The following is an 18098-nucleotide window of genomic DNA, read 5'->3' on the forward strand; positions in this document are numbered from 1 at the left end:
CCTTTGCTTCCAGAAAGGTTTAAAGAGGCTGCCGAGGTAACCAAAAGTTTTGAACCAACTTCTACTTTCTTCTGTGCTTGAGGGGTTAGATACTGTTTATCAGTATTTAATCTTGACTGACTTGCACTACCCTTCTCATAATCACCTTTTAAGAGCACCCGTTTTACTGTTGTTTTTGGAGGCTCAAAGCTAGCCAAACTCTGCATATATTTGTGAAACCTAAAGCATGCACTTGCTAATTCTCAAAAAATAGTGATATTTAGAAAGAAGAAGAAAGAAAGAAAACAAGTGCTTCACATTCGAAAATGCATATTTGTTAAATGTCTAAATTTAAGCAGGCAATGATATAAATGTGTTGACAGGATTATCTCCTTTGTTAAATGTCTAAATTCAAGCAGGCAATGGTAGAAATGTGTTGACAGAATTATCTCCTTATCCAGTGTCGGATATTTGAATTTAAAATAAGGATAGGTTCTTTGGTTTATTAGATAACTATCCATCTATTGTTTAAATTTTAAAGTTTTAAGTTCAGATTAGATTAAGTTTTTTATCCATTGATTTGTTATGTATAATAAATAAATGATGTACTCAGTTATTATGAATATGATTTGATTTCCATTCAATATACATGTTTTCTCTCATAAACCACATGGTATCAGACATAGGGTGTGGCCAATGACGAAGTATGGTACGGCCTATACCACCGACAGTTCATCACCGCTAGTGAGCACGACCCAAATCATGGGTGATGCTTCTCCTCTTTCCATCATGTGCCACAAGCTAACTGCCCCAAATTTCTTGCCTTGGTCACAATATGTCCTCGTGTACATTTGTGGATGTGACAAGGAAGATGACCTCAAGGACAGTGCGACACGGACTGACTCGGGCAATGTCAATTTCAAAAATTGGAAGGTTGAAAGCAACCTAGTCATGTCTTGGTTAATTAATTCAATGACGCCTGAAATTGTCGTAAATTTTCTCCTCTATTCGACTGCAAAAGACATTTGGATGCGGTCTGAGAAACATATTCTTGCAAATATACCACGGTCGAGTTCTTTGCCATTGAATCTGTTGTGCACGATCTCCGCCAAGAAGAAAGCTTCGCTGCGGACTACTTCTCTGCCCTGACTCGGAAATGGCAGAAATTGATCTCATCGACGAATTTCAATGAGCACAAAGCCATTTCCGAGCCTCTACGCTATCTTCTCGGTGGTCAGACAGGAAGAAAGTCGTCGCACGGTGATGCTGGGTTCTTTGCAGCACAGTTCCGCATCCCCTGATGGTTCTGCCCTCACATTACAGCACCACCATCATTCCCACTTGATTCTGCGCATTCTGCTACACGGGGTGGAAATTTTTCAACGGCCACGAAAGGAAGATCAGTTCCAGAACGACTTTGGTGCAAAAATTGCAAGAAATCTAATTACAACATTGATCCTTGCTGGAAAAATCATGGCAGGATTGGCCTGTGCGAGAACGTCGGGTAATGCTACTGTCTCAGTTGCTGATCTTTCTTCAGCTGAGTCAATGCCCTTCACAAACTAATTGCACGTCCTCCAAAGGAAATTCCGCCAGCAAACTTAGCTACCATCAAACACTGACATTGGATCAGGAAGTACTGTTGTCCAAGGTGATAATCCTTGCATTTCTTTCTCAACGTCTTCCTTCACAATCGTGGATCGTTGATTCTGGAGCATCGGATCATATGACTGGTCAGTTGAATTTGTTTATATCATACTACCCATTTTCTGTCCCAAGATCGGTTCGGGTGGCAGATGGTTCTTGCACAAGGATGGTGCTCAGGTCGGGTTCCTTATGTTTATCATCTACTTCGCACTTAAATAACGTGTTGTTTGTGTCTGCTCTTCAATGCAATTTATATCAGTCAGCATGTTGAATCAAGATCTGAAATCACCACTATTTATTTACCTCGTGTTTTTCAGGAACTGGTCTCGGGAAGGACGATTGGCAGTGCTGATTATTGTGCGGGCATGTACCTTCACAAGTTGAAGCCTTTCTCGAAGCCTCCAACTCCTAGTATTCCCATTTCTGCTTTTCAGTCCAAAACGAATAGTGAACTTTCGTTGTGGCACTTTCAACTAGGACATCCGAACTTTATGTACCTTTAAAAATTGTTTCCGCAATTATTTAATAATAAAAGTTAACATTTTCCTCATTGTGACGCGCGTCAATTATCCAAACGTGTGTAACACTTTCAAACCACAATCATATACTTTATCCAAACCATTTGTTTTAATTCATAGTGATATATGGGGCCCTTCACCTGTAAAAAACATATCAGGAACGCGTTGATTTCTATTATTTGTGGATGAACATATGCGCATCTCATGGGTGTTTCTCATGAAGGAGAAGAGTGAGACTTCCTCGATATTTAAATCATTCCATGCCATGATCAAAACACAATTCTAACCAATATCCAGATCCTCCTCACTGATTGAGCTAGAGATTTCTTTAACTATGTCTTAGGTGATTACTTAATAAAATAACTAAAGGTTTATTCATCAAAGTTCTTGCGTTGACACGCCTCAGCAAATTGGCATCGCCGAACAAACAAAAAATCTACTTTAAGGTTGCTCGCTCTGTGTTCTCTCGTCATGTCCCTCATCATTACTGAGGTGACGCCATCATCACTGCCACTTACCTAATCAACATGATTCCTTCACGTGTCCTTACCTTCAAAACACCTATTCAAAACTTACTCGAGTTCCCAATTCCCACCTACTACAATCACATTACAATGCGCATTTTTGGTTGCACGACTTTCGTACGTGTTCATTCCAGTATTGGGGCAAGCTTGATCATCGTTCTCTGAGGTGTATATTTCTTGGGTATTCCCTTAATCAGAAAGGATATAAGTGTTATTCCCATATCACCAGAAAATTCTACTCCTCCATGGATGTCACTTTTCAGGAAGACGAGTCATTCTTTACACCTTCCTTGGTTCAAGATGAGACCGTTAGGGACGGACCTCCGAATTCGGAGCTCATTGACATTCCAAATAAACCCAAATTGACCTAATCCCCTCAATCATACCAGATACCCCCTGATTAATCTTGAAAATCTTATTCCACCTTTTGAACATGTTTTTTCTCGAAGAAAACCACTTCGCCTTGGGAATTCTCAGGAAACATGCATAGTTAGCCAACCAATAGCACTTCTTTGACGCCAGATTCTCTGAATCACATTCAAGGTACGCCAAGCTCTGACACACCGAATACTGATGAAATTGATGATTTACCTATTGCCTTGAGAAAGAGGGATTAGAACATGCACCTAGCATCCGATAAGTAATTTTGTCACATTTGATCGTTTATTCCCTGCACATCGTATGGTCGTACCTTTGTTGTGAATTTAGATCCAGTACAGGTACCATCAAGCATCAATGACTCTCCAAAATCCACATTGGAGACCAGCTCTCTTTGATGAAATCCGAGCCCTTGAAAAGAACAATACTTGGCAGATCACAGAATCTTCCACCTGGAAAACATGTTGGTTGCAAATGGCTCTTTACAGTTGAGCACAAAGCTGATGGAAGCATTTAACGGTTTGAAGCATTTCCAGCAGCAAAAAAAGTACACCAAACTTTTTCACCATTAGCCATGCTGAACACAGTCCGTGTACTCCGATCCGTTGCCACAAATTTAGACCGACCTCTATACTGCATGAACATACCTCCGAGATTTGAGTCAGAAGACATTGTAAACAAGGTATGTAGGTTGAAGAAATCACTCTATGGCCTAAAACAATCGCCTAGGGTTTGGTTTCATTGGTTCGCCAAAGTCCTGAAAGGCAATGGGTATCTACAGTGCCAATCAGACCACACTATGTTTGTTAAACACTCCAACGTAGATAGAATCTCTGTTATCATTGTCTATGTTGATGATATTGCGATCACTGGAAATCATGACGAGGAAATCGCTCAGATTAAGCGACTGCTTTCAAAAGAATTCGAGATGAAAGACCTTGGACCCTTGAAATATTTCTTGGGAATAGAAGTGGCCAAATCAAAGCATGGAATTTTAATTTCCCAAAGTAAACATGTCTTGGATCTCTTAAAGGTAACAGGGATGTTGGGGTGCAAGCCTGTAGATATACCAACGGACACGAATGTGAGAATTGGTCAGGAGAATGACAATCCTCATGTCGATAAAAGAAGATATCAAAGATTAGTGGCAACTTGATATATCTCTCTCATACAAGGCCGGTTATTGGATTTGTTGTCGGCTTCGTAAGTCAGTTCATGAACAATTCGACAGTGAAACACATGAAGGAGTCCTATGGGAAGAGACTGTGTTTCGCATAACCACATCAAGAGATATACAAGTACACAGTGATGCAGACTGGGCAGGATCTTCGACTGATAGACGGTCTACGTTTGGGTATGGCTCATTTGTTTGGAGTAACCTAGTAACATGGCGTAGCAAGAATCAAACAGTGGTGGCAAGAAGTAATGCAGAAGCATAATTTCGGTCATTGGCCTTGGGATTTGCGAATATGGCTCCAAAGGTTGTTGACTGAGTTGAAATTGGAAGGACATCAGGCAATCGAACAAAAGTATGACAACCTAGCAACAAGAAGCATTGCCAAGAATCCAGTTCATCATGATGGTACTAAGCACATTGAGATCGATCGTCATTTCATCAGTTAAAAAATTGTGATGGGAATCTCAAGAGTTGACTACGTTCCTAGAAAGTCGCAAGTTGTAGATGTCCAAACAAAGGGTCGATTTCAACCCACATTTGAAAACTTGGTGTTCAAGTTGGGCATGATTGACATATATCACCCAACTTGATGGAGAGTGTGGATATTTGAATTTAAAATCACCAATGTTTTCGGAATCGGACCCGTCGGCTCGACCGGTTTGCCAGGGAACCGGTCACGGATGCATTCCGAACACCCTAAAAAACGTTTTAGCGGTCAAACCGGCCGAACTGGCTATGAACCGGAAAACAAGTTGAACCAGTTTTTAGAAAAAAAAACTAAAAAATTTAATTTTTAACATCCAAAATGTATATTTTGTTACATATATATATATATATATAAGACGAGATCAAGTGAAGCTGTTGAAAGGATTTATGAGCACACCAATAGATCAAACTCATGGGTATTTCACGCATTTGGGCAAGCATAGTACAGTGCTCAAGTTTATTTGCAAGGGTGAAAATGCACATCCTACCCGTTCAACCATTTGATTAATACATGTACTTAAGCAGGGAAGATATTGGATCCACAAACCAATTATAATACGTATCAATTTCACCATATAAGATAAGTAATCCTTCAAAAAATCCAAAGAATGGCCACTAAACACTACAAAACCACACAATTTCCCACATTTCCCAGAGTAACACAGGTTCGTACCTAAGACTTTTGATGAGGAGAAAGTGATGAAGTATTCAGAGACACATACGTCGTTATTATTAAAAATATTATCCTAAAAAAATCATTATTCACAACAGGTACACTAGAAATTGAACGAATATGACGTGTTAGAAACAAAGAAAAATGAAACAGATGGGTGACTATAATAAAATATATATAATGTACTGGCGCTCATGAGTGATGGCCAACTCATTAAGATCAAAAAACCAAGAGAGAAGAAAGCAAAGAAACAATACCCGATCCAGTGAATATTGATGCCGCCGTACAGTTTCTGGTTCATAACACTGGGGACTAGCTTGGTTTCTCACAGACTGTGTTATAGAAGCAATTGAAGCTGAAACGGTGAACTGTTCTCGGTGGGACTGAGTATAAAAGGTCCTGTTCCCATCTGGAGATCTGCAAGAGTCAGTGTTATAGGAGAGGCCAACAGACTCGAAGAGCTTTTTCTTAACATCATTTTCCTTTCCACTCGATTCAATACTCAGAACAGCCATCTGTTCCGATAGACATCCCGAAAGATGCTTGGCAGCTGCTAATTGTGCATTCACTGTGTGGCGCAAACTTTGCAAGGACTGAATTTGCCTGCAAGGGAACACTTAAATATGTTTCGAAATGAAGCCTTCAGACATGTGAATAACATACGTCACTAATAACTAACAAAGTGCTAGGTTGCAAATTTTAGGAGTTGCATACAAGTTCCGTAACAGTTTTTAACAAAGGAAAGAATTTAATTCGGATGGATAAAACACAAAGAAGGAAATTACTAAGACGACCCTTTAGGTGAGGTCTTCATATTAAAACACCTTTCCAAATGGAAAATTACTATAATTCACATAAATTATAAAATGTTAACTGTTGTCCCGAAATGATATTTGTAATCACTACTTAATTTCAAAAGCAGAAGGGTCTGCACTCATATACGAGGTTAAAAGGATTTATGCTGTTCACAAAGTCATCAAGGTGATGATTACTTAAAGGTAGAATGTAGCCTGCTATCATTTCATGGTTTGTTAATCAAATAAAAAGACATTATTTCACCAGTCAGTCAGCAGCAAATGACGTACAACAGATGCTTAAGACAAAGACATGATATGCAATACCTTGAATGCCCATACCCACTCTCTGAAGCTCTCGACTTTCTTAGCAGTGCTCCATTTCCACCAAACTTATTGAACTCCAAAGAATTAAAATGCCTTTCTAGTTCAATCAGCTGATTTGTCAGCTCCTGAATTTTTTGGGTTAACGTGGTGTTACAGTGTAAGCATTAATAAATAAAATAAGGAAAACAAACAGTAATGAAGATGGTAAACAGATATACACCTGGTTTAGATCTAAAACATGTCTTCGCTTCAGTTCCAGTTCAGAACTCAGGTTTTGACGATTCCAAAGCTCCCAATATCTGCTATCTGCATCTTGCTTGAAGATCCCTTCCAAATATACTTTCCTCACCAAAACTGAAACGATGCCACAAAATTCAGCACTTCTAGACAAGATAACAACCAATATTCCATGTTCAAGGAAAAAAGAAAGATAAAAATTTTAATAGCATTAGATACTATATAACAGAGTGTTTTGACGACTTTACTGCCTATATTTACTACAAAGATATCAAAACACAGAACACCAAGATATGGTAATGCATGACTTCAAATATCAGAAATATCTATGACATGGTACAGTTACACCCATAGTTGTTAATAGCCCCCGTAGCCCTCACTACAGCGAATAGCGTGGCGAAGTGACACCACATCGCTACGGGCCGTTACGTGCCATGGACTTTGCAGTAGTTCTCGCTATCCTCGTTATTGGCAATATAGAGACAATCGCGATAACTGAAATAGCGGCGCTATTGCAAAGTGAAGCTACATACTTATTTTCTGTCTTTTTTGTTTTTTTTTTCTAATTTTGGTTTTTTTGGGCATGTACTTAGTTAGGTTTTTGCTGGAAATTATATTGTTCAGCATTTTTTGCTTTATTTTTGTGTTCTCTACGATATTTCAATGAAAAACTTAAAATAATTTCAGGTTTTAGTATTTTACAATTAAATTTGATGAAATATTATGCTGGTTTAGTTAGGTTTTTGCTGCAAATTATATTTTTCAGCATTTTGCTTTATTTTTGTGTTCTCTATGATATTTCAATGAAAAACTTAAAATAATTTCAGGTTTTAGTATTTTACAATTAAAGTTGATGGAATATTATGCTGGATATTAAGGTTTTTGAATTGATGTTACTATATATTATATATTTATATACTTGTGGCGCTTTACTTTCAAATAACTCTCGTTACGCTATTCGCTATAGCCACGGACACCCTTTGAGCTACCGGGCATTATGCGCGATTGACAACTATGGTTACACCAATAAGGAGCCCTTATGGCCTCATCACATATCCTGCTCTCTGAGTGCATCCTCTCCATTTCCTTCACCTACATGAACATATAGACCTTAAAAACAAAAGTACCCAACAGTAACTGGAATTTTAACCCAGAACAGAAACACCAATTTAGGATCCTAAATTTCTACTAATGGTGAGTCAATCTAGTTCAGTACTTCCACGTTTGACACCATCACCACCCAAGAAGCTGCACCACAATAAATAAATTGAAAAGGAAAATAAATATGATGGAAGATGGTTAATCAAATCTCTGGAGCTGATGATCTAAAATATATCAACTTCACCATGCACAAGACTATAAGTAACAAGATGCTTTTCTGTTTTTTACAAAAACAAATCTAACTCAACAGTTTAAAGCCATCTAGATGGATCATTTCTCTGCTTTAATATTTTCTAAATTAAATGGTTATCCTAGTTGAAACTTTAATCCTATTTCCACAAATAATAGTGTTCTTCTAGCTAGGCCTAGAAGGGGTTCACCATTCACTCCCTTCCCATTCCTTTTCTCTCTAGTCACATTCTTGCTTCTGAGTTTCCCCTCATTACCAACACATAAAGATGATGAAATCATAAACAATATTTTGTTCAAACAAAGCCACTATTCAGAAATATTTATATGGCATCAAGGTACCAGCAAAAAATAGGAACAGACCTTGAGCTGTTTTATCAAGTAGAAGTTGAACTTCCCTTGATTTGTCATCCATTAATCCCTACATTATCAACAAATATAATATTACAAAATTTGTATAGTATTTAATCCGACAAAACAAAGTTAGTATCAGTAAACCAATTCAATTGGCTGATATCATTATGTTGTTCATTGACCCTATATAATACACCAGAAGCCAATATATTTCCCCCACTGACAAGATAAGAGAGCAGAGTAAAATGTTTTTGTTAACGTCACATAATGGAAAAACTACATCTCAGAAAACTGTACTCGGATAGGAGCTAACTGCTTCTTGGATGTTCAGAAGGTGAGAATAATAAAGTGATAGTTTGTAAAGTGCCAACTGCATGAATGTCCCTTTTGCTTCAAGCATTTAGAATCAAAGATGATTGAGTTCAACTTTTCTAAAAAATAAAGAATCAAGAAATTATTTTGTTTGAACCAAGAGTACATAATACTTCTACTTATAATGCTTAGTTGTCGATGGGATGAATCAAAGAATTGCTGATTGATCTTTATTTATAACAAAGAAAATGAAGGTTTGATTACATGAAAGTAGAACTAACCCTCCACATTCGGCATCTGCTGGAAAGAGCCCACATGGTGTCCTCCAATTCTCTAACCAGTTTTTTTTGAGAGTTTATAGATGCATCAGTGAAACCACCTTTTCCTTCAATACCTTGAAGAAGGATATCCAATTTTTTGGCCATTCCTTCAACCTGAAGAATACAATAACTTGTGAAAATCATATCACACAAACTTAATAATATTTTCACAGACTAAAAAAAGCACGTAACTCAGAACCACGTCTTTCATCGAAATGACAATAGTGAATGTTAAGAAGCCCCATAGCATTTAAGTAAATGTAACCAAAATACCAAAAGCTGATGAAACAACCAACAGAATGGACTCATCGTAAAAAGCCTTGATGGGTGGGGATGTGACGAGGCAGATTGTGCTAGAAACAGAAAAATGAAAATAAAAAATAAAAGGAGAGAAGTATGGTGAAAATCTCCATCGTGATGAATACATTACATTTCCAAACTGCTGTTTTGATGCATTTTGCATGGAGTTTGGCAACCCAGTAACAAACGGAGATGGAAAAGTGTCCTTGTGGTTCTCAGATTTAGGAGATTTTCCGGGAACAACGGCCTCAGCCAAAGGTGCTTGTGACACGGTATATGTTGGTAGTGAGTGTATGTTTCCAAATCTGTTTGGTGCTCTCGGTCCAAAAGCAGTGAATTCCGCAGAAGGTTCATCTTTTTTACTTATATCTGAAGATTCTCGAAGCACAGCTCCAGCAGATTGTGAAGAGCATTTATCAGAATCATCAACTTCATTAAAAGGGGCAGAGTTAAACCTCCCAGCAGAAGTTTTTGGAGTGTTGTTTCCCACAGCTTTTGCAGATGATTTGGCATCCTGTATTGATAGAGTTTCTACATTGCTATCCTGGTTTGATATTTCCGACTGAAGTCTTGTTGGCTCAGCCAGTTTCAATGTATGTGAGTTTACAGCAGATTTCAGTTCAATGTTCTCACTGACAGAAGCCTCGGCATCTGCTTTTACCTTTTCATTTCGGCCCAGCATAGGAAAATCAGATTTTGAAGAGATTTTCTCCCCACTCCTCTCATCACTTCCAAAAGAAATCTGAGCCAACTCATGCTTCAATGATACCTGTGAAGTATTGTCCTCTTCAGAAGTAGCACCATTGGGTGATGACAAAGCATCTGCAGCGCTAGAGAAACATAGTAAGATTTTTACATGTAGCTTCCCAAGAGCTCCACTAGGAAAAGCTACCAAAAATACGTAAACCACAGGCATAAAATTACCTAGCAAAGTGGAAAACTGAAATCTTTCCATCGATGGTTAGGCATATAACAACACAAGAAGGTGAAACTTCTGTATCTTCATCCCCCAGTGTGAGTTTGGCATTCTCATCCTGGGAAACCTTGTCAACAGTGATTCCTAAAATCACATTTTCTTCACCATCACCTAAGACAAAACAGTTAAGAAATTATCGTCTAAAAGCACACCAGCTGAAAAAGAGATGCATCTGAGATCTGTTTTATTTTGAGTCCGGAAATATTCATACTTTACAGCTTGATAGTACTTATCAATATGGTTTCCCGTACTTTTTTTAATCTGTTAAACACTAGCTTCCTTTTGATACCACTTCCCCACACGACAACATCATTTCTAAGTGAACAATAATAAACTTGACTGACCCTCAAATAACCATGATAAGTTTCATCAATTTTCATGGAATAAAAATAACCATGCATAAATAACTCTCATTCAAATGAAAAGAGAATGGTAAAGTTTCATAATTCCAGAATATTAGAGACATGCAAATGAACCCACAAACAACCGTGTTAATGAACATCAATAAAATGTTTATCCATAAAATCTTTCTTTTCTTTGTTTCAAATTTCAGCACCTTGAGAATCAATATGCAGAATCCAAGCATCGTTAAGAATTTCAATAACTGCAGCTTCATTCTTCCCGCCGTCCAGCGACCAACAAAGCAATCCAACTTGTCGGGATAGATTCCTATTAGCAATAAATGCAAGGCCGCTGAAACCAAAAGAAAGCAACAGCTATAACATTGATATATGTAGTCTTCAAAAGCATAAAATGTTTAACTAAAGAGCAAATTGGATCATTTAAACGGTTACTGCATATATATGTGATGTGAATTCTGAACGTTCATTTATGTGGACATCATAGCATCACATTTTCATCTTTTTCTCCCAAAAAGTTTCATCCCTACTTTGTCGGCGATAACCATAACTTTCAGAGATATAAACTTTATTGAGCCAGTAAAGATGCACCTCCTCAATAATATGAAAACTCATAATTGTTCTAAGCATAGTTATTTGAGGCGCAAGGCGCACTAAAGCGCTAGGGTGCCTTGGGGCCCGAGGCGCAAAGCGCAAGGCGAAGCGCACGCTTTATCGAAGTAAAGCGCATTTGACATAAATTTTAAAATTCAAGATATATGAAGTATTTTATACTATTTAAATTAAATACTTTCACAAAGATAACAAATAATATAAATAAAAATTCATTAACAGATAATGTAGCATAAATCATAACAAAAAAACAAACTCCAATCATCTAAAATTCATTAATAAGTCGTAAGTGCATAAGAAATAATGTGAATAAGAAATAAATGTTAATCAAAGTCATTATTCTAAATAATATAATAAAATTTGGCTTATACTAGGAAAAAAATACATCTGGAAACCACTGAACTTGTTTTGTCTTATTAATGAATTGATTATACGGGCTGGAAAATCAGCACAATATCACTAGAGCATAGTGAGAGAATTTTTTGAAATGCTCTCCCCCCAAATTCTCCCTCGGTCAATCGCGTGCCCTACCTATGCCTTCACCTTTTTTTTCTAAAGATCCCGGCCGGCCGCACCGTCTTCCTTCCTCCGGCGACGGTCGCCGTCCGTCGGCGACTCTCCCTCAGCCTATCGCGACCTCTACGAGCCCATTCTGTCCTTTGTACGCCACCTTTGTTCACCCCGTTTCAACCTTGAACCTCTTTAGCCTTTTCCGACTCATTTCCGACCACCGTCCATAGAGTCTGACAACCTATTTTTTCTATCCTACTACTGTTGCCTCCCGCTTTTTCGACTCCCTCATCGCTTTCACTCCCGGACATTTAACATCTTTCTGTCTCCCAGTAGCCATTTTCCTTCCTTTTAAGACTAAGGAGATGAATCGAAGGCCAACAAGGGATCAACTCAAAACTAGCTGTGAGGCCAAAATTGAACAAAAGTTGTTCTTATTATGCAAGGGCAGAAGGGGAGACTCTCTGAGCGTGATCGAAAGAACTAGAAACGCAACCTACACGCTGGAATTGGACTGTGACTGTTTACACTGGACTTTGGCAACACTTAAGGAATACATCAATAAACCAACCCCATGTCCGCAATTTAAAAGATTCAGAGGTAAGGAAGCTGTCATATCGGTGCAGAAAACTACGAATGGACGGGGTAGCTATTTGGAATTATCTAAGATTGTATGGAGGGGGAAGATGCAACGTATCATCATACCAAGTGGAAGATTCTACTCGGGCTGGAAATGGATGGCATTTAATATGTCCAAACTCATGTCAACTCGTAAGAACATTTCACCGAGTATCAGAGTAGATAGAGATAACCTGGAACAAGCTCACAAGCGTTTCAAGTTCACTTCGACGTATCAAAACAAAGTGATTCCATAGGTTGCTAATCTTGAACAGCTACCGGCTTGTTTGGTTAAGGATTGGAGTAAAGCTCTCATCATTACAAAGGAGTTCGTCAATATATCATGGGATTTGGTTCGTATTACACTTGGTAGGGCAGTCCAGAGGAAGGTTGAAGTGTTTCCATTTCAAGCTAACAAAGCTGCTTGGTGGCCTCATAACGAGGAGGACGCAGCGTTCTATTTAAGACTGAAAAAATGCTTTCTGGAAAATAAAGTTACCTTGTCGTTTGAAAAGTGGAATCAACATACCAATACCGAAGAAGAAACTTTCGAGTGTTGCAATAGCTGGGTGCGATTAATGGGCTTACCTTGGGACCTATGGTCAACACATCTCTTCAAGGAAATTGGTGATCAGTGTGGTGGTTTGTTGAAGATTAGTCAAGACACAATTCTACTCAAAGATCTATCAGCAGCAAAAATCAAAGTAGTTGGTATTGAAGGTGGGTTCATCAACAGAAACTTAAGAATTCAAACTCAAAGAGGACCTATGATTATTCGAATTTCGGTGGACTCGGTCGATTTAGCAGCTTACGATATTTTTGAAAAAAGATCTTATGCTCAAGTGGTGGTCAACGGTGCTAGAGTAATACCAGGATGGGGCAGCTTGAAAGGTTCCAGAGGTACAGAAGCGAGTACTGTTCAAAACCAGAAGGATGACACCCTGAGATTGGACAACAATCACAGCGTCAAAGAAATGCAAGATACGGTAATGATGCAAAATTCTGAAGGTCGAAAATGTTACTCCGAACCATGGTATCGAGGGAAGCAGATCAAGATTTTGCAAAGAATCCAGCCTAAATCAGTGAATGAATTTCAAACAGGGACGATCGAGTCTTTGAAGATATCTCCAAAACAGAGGGAATTTCAGTATGTCTACAGTAGGAAGAAAAGTAAGGCAATTAATGATACATATTGCGGCCCAGCGGGTGAAGAATCAAAGAATCCATTCATCGAAAAATACACTGATTTCATAGAAGGGGACCTAGGAAACTGGGAGAAACATCTGAATCCTAATTTTTCAGATGTAGGTGGCGAATCAAGTGCAGAAGAAAGTCTCATATCCGATCACTCGACATTACATTCTACAGATTTTGACGATTTGGGTGTCTTTTTTGAAGAGTCTCCGAGTAAGGGTGGCAATTTGCCCAATAACTCTATTCTTATTCAATCCTCTATCCATTCTCTGTCTCCTAATCGTTCCTTACAGGGTCGGGGGGGTGGGGTCGAGATTTTAGGTGGGGTGGGAAATACATCTACTGTGTTTAAGTTGGGTAAACCCGGGAAAAATTCCCTACGGCAACATAATGACAAGGTGAAAGAATTGTCATCGGGGGGAGTCGACTTACAGAACTTAAAAATCGCGGCCGATAAAGATTGTTTGACAGCTATGGGTGTCGAGAAGATTGGAATTTTGAATATCAGCGAAGGTGGGGAAGTGGATGGATAGTGTCGTTCTTTGTGAAGAGCGAGTTCAAGGGGAGATGCAGTGAAGTGATGAGAATTATTTCATGGAATATTAGGGGAAGTGGTTCTGCAACACGTAGGGGTTTGATACGTGCTGTCCTTGTTAAGGAAAAACCGGATTTAATAATTTTGCAGGAATTAAAAAGAGAGGTGGTGGATCGAAGATTCATTGCAAGTCTATGGAAATCCAGGTTTGTGGAGTGGATCATTCTACCTGCTATTGGTCGGTCTGGGGGAATACTGATGATGTGGGATCCAAGGATCATTTCGGTTAAGGATAATTTGATTGGGGACTTTTCGATTTCGATTCATATACAAAAGGATAATATCATTGATTGGTGGTTCACGGCGGTTTACGGTCCATGTCAACCTAGATTGAGAGCTAATTTCTGGGATGAGTTGGCGGGATTGAGGGTTCTATGTGGTGATCGTTGGTGCTTAGGAGGAGATTTCAACGTGGTCAGATCAATAACCGAGAAGATTAATAGTCTTTCACAAACAACAAGCATGAGTTGTTTCGATGCACTGATTCAAGAATTGGAGTTGATCGATCCTCCATTACTCAATGGAAAATTCACATGGTCGAACTTTAGAGAATCGGCCATTTGCTGCAGATTGGACAGATTCTTATTCACGGTGGGGTGGTCTGAAATTTATCCTTCTTACAGACAATCTCTCTTGCCCAGGATTATATCGGATCATCATCCAGTGGTTTGCGACTTGGTTAAACCTAAGTGGGGTCCGACTCCATTCAGATTCGAGAATGTGTGGTTGCGGGATCCGAGTTTCAGAAATTTGATGCAATTGGCGTGGAACAATGAGAGCTTTCAAGGCTGGGAGGGTTATAGATTTATGATGAAATTAAGGGCAGCAAAGGGTGAAATAAAAAAATGGAATGAGGATGTGTTCGGGAAGGTGGATATGAAAATTGCAGACTTAGTTAACAAAATCAGCAGATTGGATAAGCTAGAAAGCGAGGGTCGGGGTTCACAAGAGGTTTTGAATGATAGGAAAGAAACAAAATTGTTGCTGGAAGAATTGATATGCCGTAAGAATCAAATTAATAACCAGAAAAGCAGAATCAAATGGACTACGGAAGGAGACCAAAACACAAAATTCTTTCATTCAATCTTAACTCAACGCAACAACAAAGCGATCATTGACAGAATGGAAAGAATTGATGGAACAATTACGACAGACGACAATGAAATAGTCTCCATTATTCTCCAGTATTATAGGGAATTGTACGGACTGTCAAACGTGAGGAGTTGGGGCATTGAAGGGGTGGAGTGGAGTCCTATTGATGAAGAGTTGAGTGCAGAATTAGAAAAGCCATTTTCAGAAGACGAGATTAAACAAGCTGTTTTCCATTGCGATGGATGTAAGAGCCCGGGAGCCGACGGTTTCACGTTGGCTTTTTTCCAAGAGTGCTGGGATTTGGTGAAAAATGATTTGATGAAGGTTTTTGAGGAATTCTTTCAACGAGGAATCATTAACGCAGCGACAAACGAGACATATATTTGCTTGATTCGTAAGAAAGTGGAATCGAATAATGTGAAGGATTTCAGACCAATAAGCCTGGTAACGAGTGTGTATAAGATTATAGCAAAGGTACTGACGACGAGGCTTAAGAGTGTGATAGCAGCCACCATTTCTGAATCTCAAAACGCTTTCGTTGAAGGGAGACAAATTATGGATTGTGGACTTATTGCGAATGAATTGGTGGAAGAGGGAAGAATTAAGAAAAAAAAGGGTTGGGTATTGAAGGTGGATTTCGAAAAAGCATATGACAATGTGGATTGGGATTTCTTGGATTTTGTTCTATTGAAAAAAGGGTTTGGTAGTAGATGGAGGTCGTGGATCAGAGGTTGTGTGTCAAATGTGTCCTTTTCTATATTGATCAACGGCAGACCAAGAGGTAAGCTCAAAGCTTCCAAAGGGCTAAGACAAGGTGACCCATTATCACCGTTTTTGTTCAATTTGGTGGTAGATGTGTTGGGGAGATTAATGGATAAGGCGAAGGAGACAAATTTTATAAGGGGGATTGAAGTTGGAAGAGAAAAGGTAGAAATATCACATATTCAGTTTGCCGACGACACACTTTTCTTCGTGCAAACCGAAGATCATCTAAGATTCTTGGTCAAAGTGGTTCAATCTTTCTGTGACATGTCGGGATTGAAAATCAACTGGGATAAAAGCGCTTTGTTGGGAATTCATCGTGCTTCGGAAGAGGTTGAATTATTGGCACAAGAAGTGGGATGTAGAAAGGACAACTGGCCTATCAATTATCTTGGGATGCCCTTGGGTGGCAATCCGTTGAAAACATCTTTTTGGGCACCCATCGTGGCTAAAGTAACAAAAAAATTGGCAAACTGGAAGAAATCTTTTCTTTCCAGAGGTGGTAGGCTCACTTTGATACTATCGGTTTTAAATTCTATCCCGATTTATTTTCTGTCTCTATTCAGGATGCCGAGAGGCATAGTGGAGGCATTGGAGAAGCTCTCTAGAAACTTTCTTTGGGATGGGGCGGATGGCGAATCTCATTGCCATTTGGTTAAGTGGGAAAAGGTGTGCACACCGAAAGAAAAAGGAGGATCGGGTGTGGCAAATATAAGTTTGAGAAACAAGGCTTTGCTTGGAAAGTGGTGGTGGAGATTCTTTGTGGAAGGTGAGTCATTGTGGAAGAGGATAATAGTGAGCAAATATGGGTTACAAGAGAACATGTGGGATGCAGGGTTGGCGTTGAATGTCACGTTTAGATGCCCATGGAAGTTCATTTCCCGAGTTTACCCAACTTTTAAACAGATGGTTGTATTTAAAGTGAGAGGAGGTAATAAAGTGAGATTTTGGGAGGATAGATGGTGGGGGGATTCCTCTTTCAAAGAACTTTTCCCAGCTTTGTTTCGGCTTTCTTCAATCCATAACATGCCTATTTCTTATTTTGCATGTTTTGATAGTGTGTCGTCTACTCTGTCTTGGGATTTTCATTTCAGAAGGGTTGTCAGGGATGAGGAGTTACATCTTTTGTCTGAGTTATTAATGAGTCTAGATTCGGTGAGTTTGGTAGAAGGGGCAGATGATTTTCTTCAGTGGCAAGGGGACCCTTCCGGTGTTTTCTCGGTAAGATCGTTTTACGATTCGTTCTTTCCTACTAATCGTCTCCCATTTCCATCAGTTTCCCTTGCTATTTGGAAAACTCCGGTTCCAAAAAAAATTCAGTTCTTTTCTTGGATAGTGTCATTGGGTAAGCTACCTACCTCGGAGATGATTCAAAAAAGATGGCCATCGATTGCATTGCAACCTAATTGGTGTGCACTTTGTAGAAATGATACAGAAACTCAGAATCATTTGCTCATTCACTGTCCATTCACATTATCCCTATGGTATAGAGCTTTGCAAGAACTTCATTTGGTGTGGGTGATGCCTAACTCAACAAATGATTTATTAAATATGGACTTGGGACAGCATACGGGAACAAGGGGCAGAATTTTTTGGTTTGTAGTTGTTCAGTGCATATGTTGGACTACATGGCTTGAAAGAAACAGAAGGGTTTTCGAAGATGTTGAAGAAAATGCGGTGACATGTTGGGACAGAATTAAGCTTAATATTGCGTTGTGGATTGGCAATCATCACGATTTTAAGAACGTCTCAGCGCTAGATTTATTGAGAAGCTGGGAATATGTGTATCATTGACATAGTTGTTTTCGTGTTTTTCATTATGAGAGTGGACCACTAGTCCACTATGTAATCCTTCTTATCATATTATTAATAAAATATGTTTCTTATAAAAAAAAAGAAGGCCGCTGTGCAAACACCGAAAGAATCAGAAATAATATGAGAGGCGCTAAGGAAAAGAACGTACCATGCAGATGGTAGGGCTTTGTAAATTATCAAACAGGGCTT

General features: G+C 39.0%; 1 protein-coding gene across 1 annotated transcript in view; it reads right to left on the minus strand.

The window, feature by feature from the left end:
• Positions 1–18098, minus strand: part of LOC140832931 (nuclear pore complex protein NUP214) — a 35005-nt gene that overhangs the window by 2323 nt on the left and 14584 nt on the right. The window contains exons 7-15 of the mRNA XM_073197242.1: positions 10909–11045; positions 10301–10463; positions 9507–10206; positions 9038–9190; positions 8454–8511; positions 6724–6857; positions 6504–6628; positions 5640–5985; positions 2–200 (exon numbers count right to left, since the gene is read on the minus strand). Of these exons, the coding sequence (XP_073053343.1) occupies positions 2–200; positions 5640–5985; positions 6504–6628; positions 6724–6857; positions 8454–8511; positions 9038–9190; positions 9507–10206; positions 10301–10463; positions 10909–11045 (2015 nt within the window). The remainder of the gene's footprint in view (position 1; positions 201–5639; positions 5986–6503; positions 6629–6723; positions 6858–8453; positions 8512–9037; positions 9191–9506; positions 10207–10300; positions 10464–10908; positions 11046–18098) is intronic.

Source organism: Primulina eburnea, chromosome 5 (genome assembly GCF_022965805.1).
Source record: "Primulina eburnea isolate SZY01 chromosome 5, ASM2296580v1, whole genome shotgun sequence".
Lineage (NCBI taxonomy): Eukaryota > Viridiplantae > Streptophyta > Magnoliopsida > Lamiales > Gesneriaceae > Primulina > Primulina eburnea.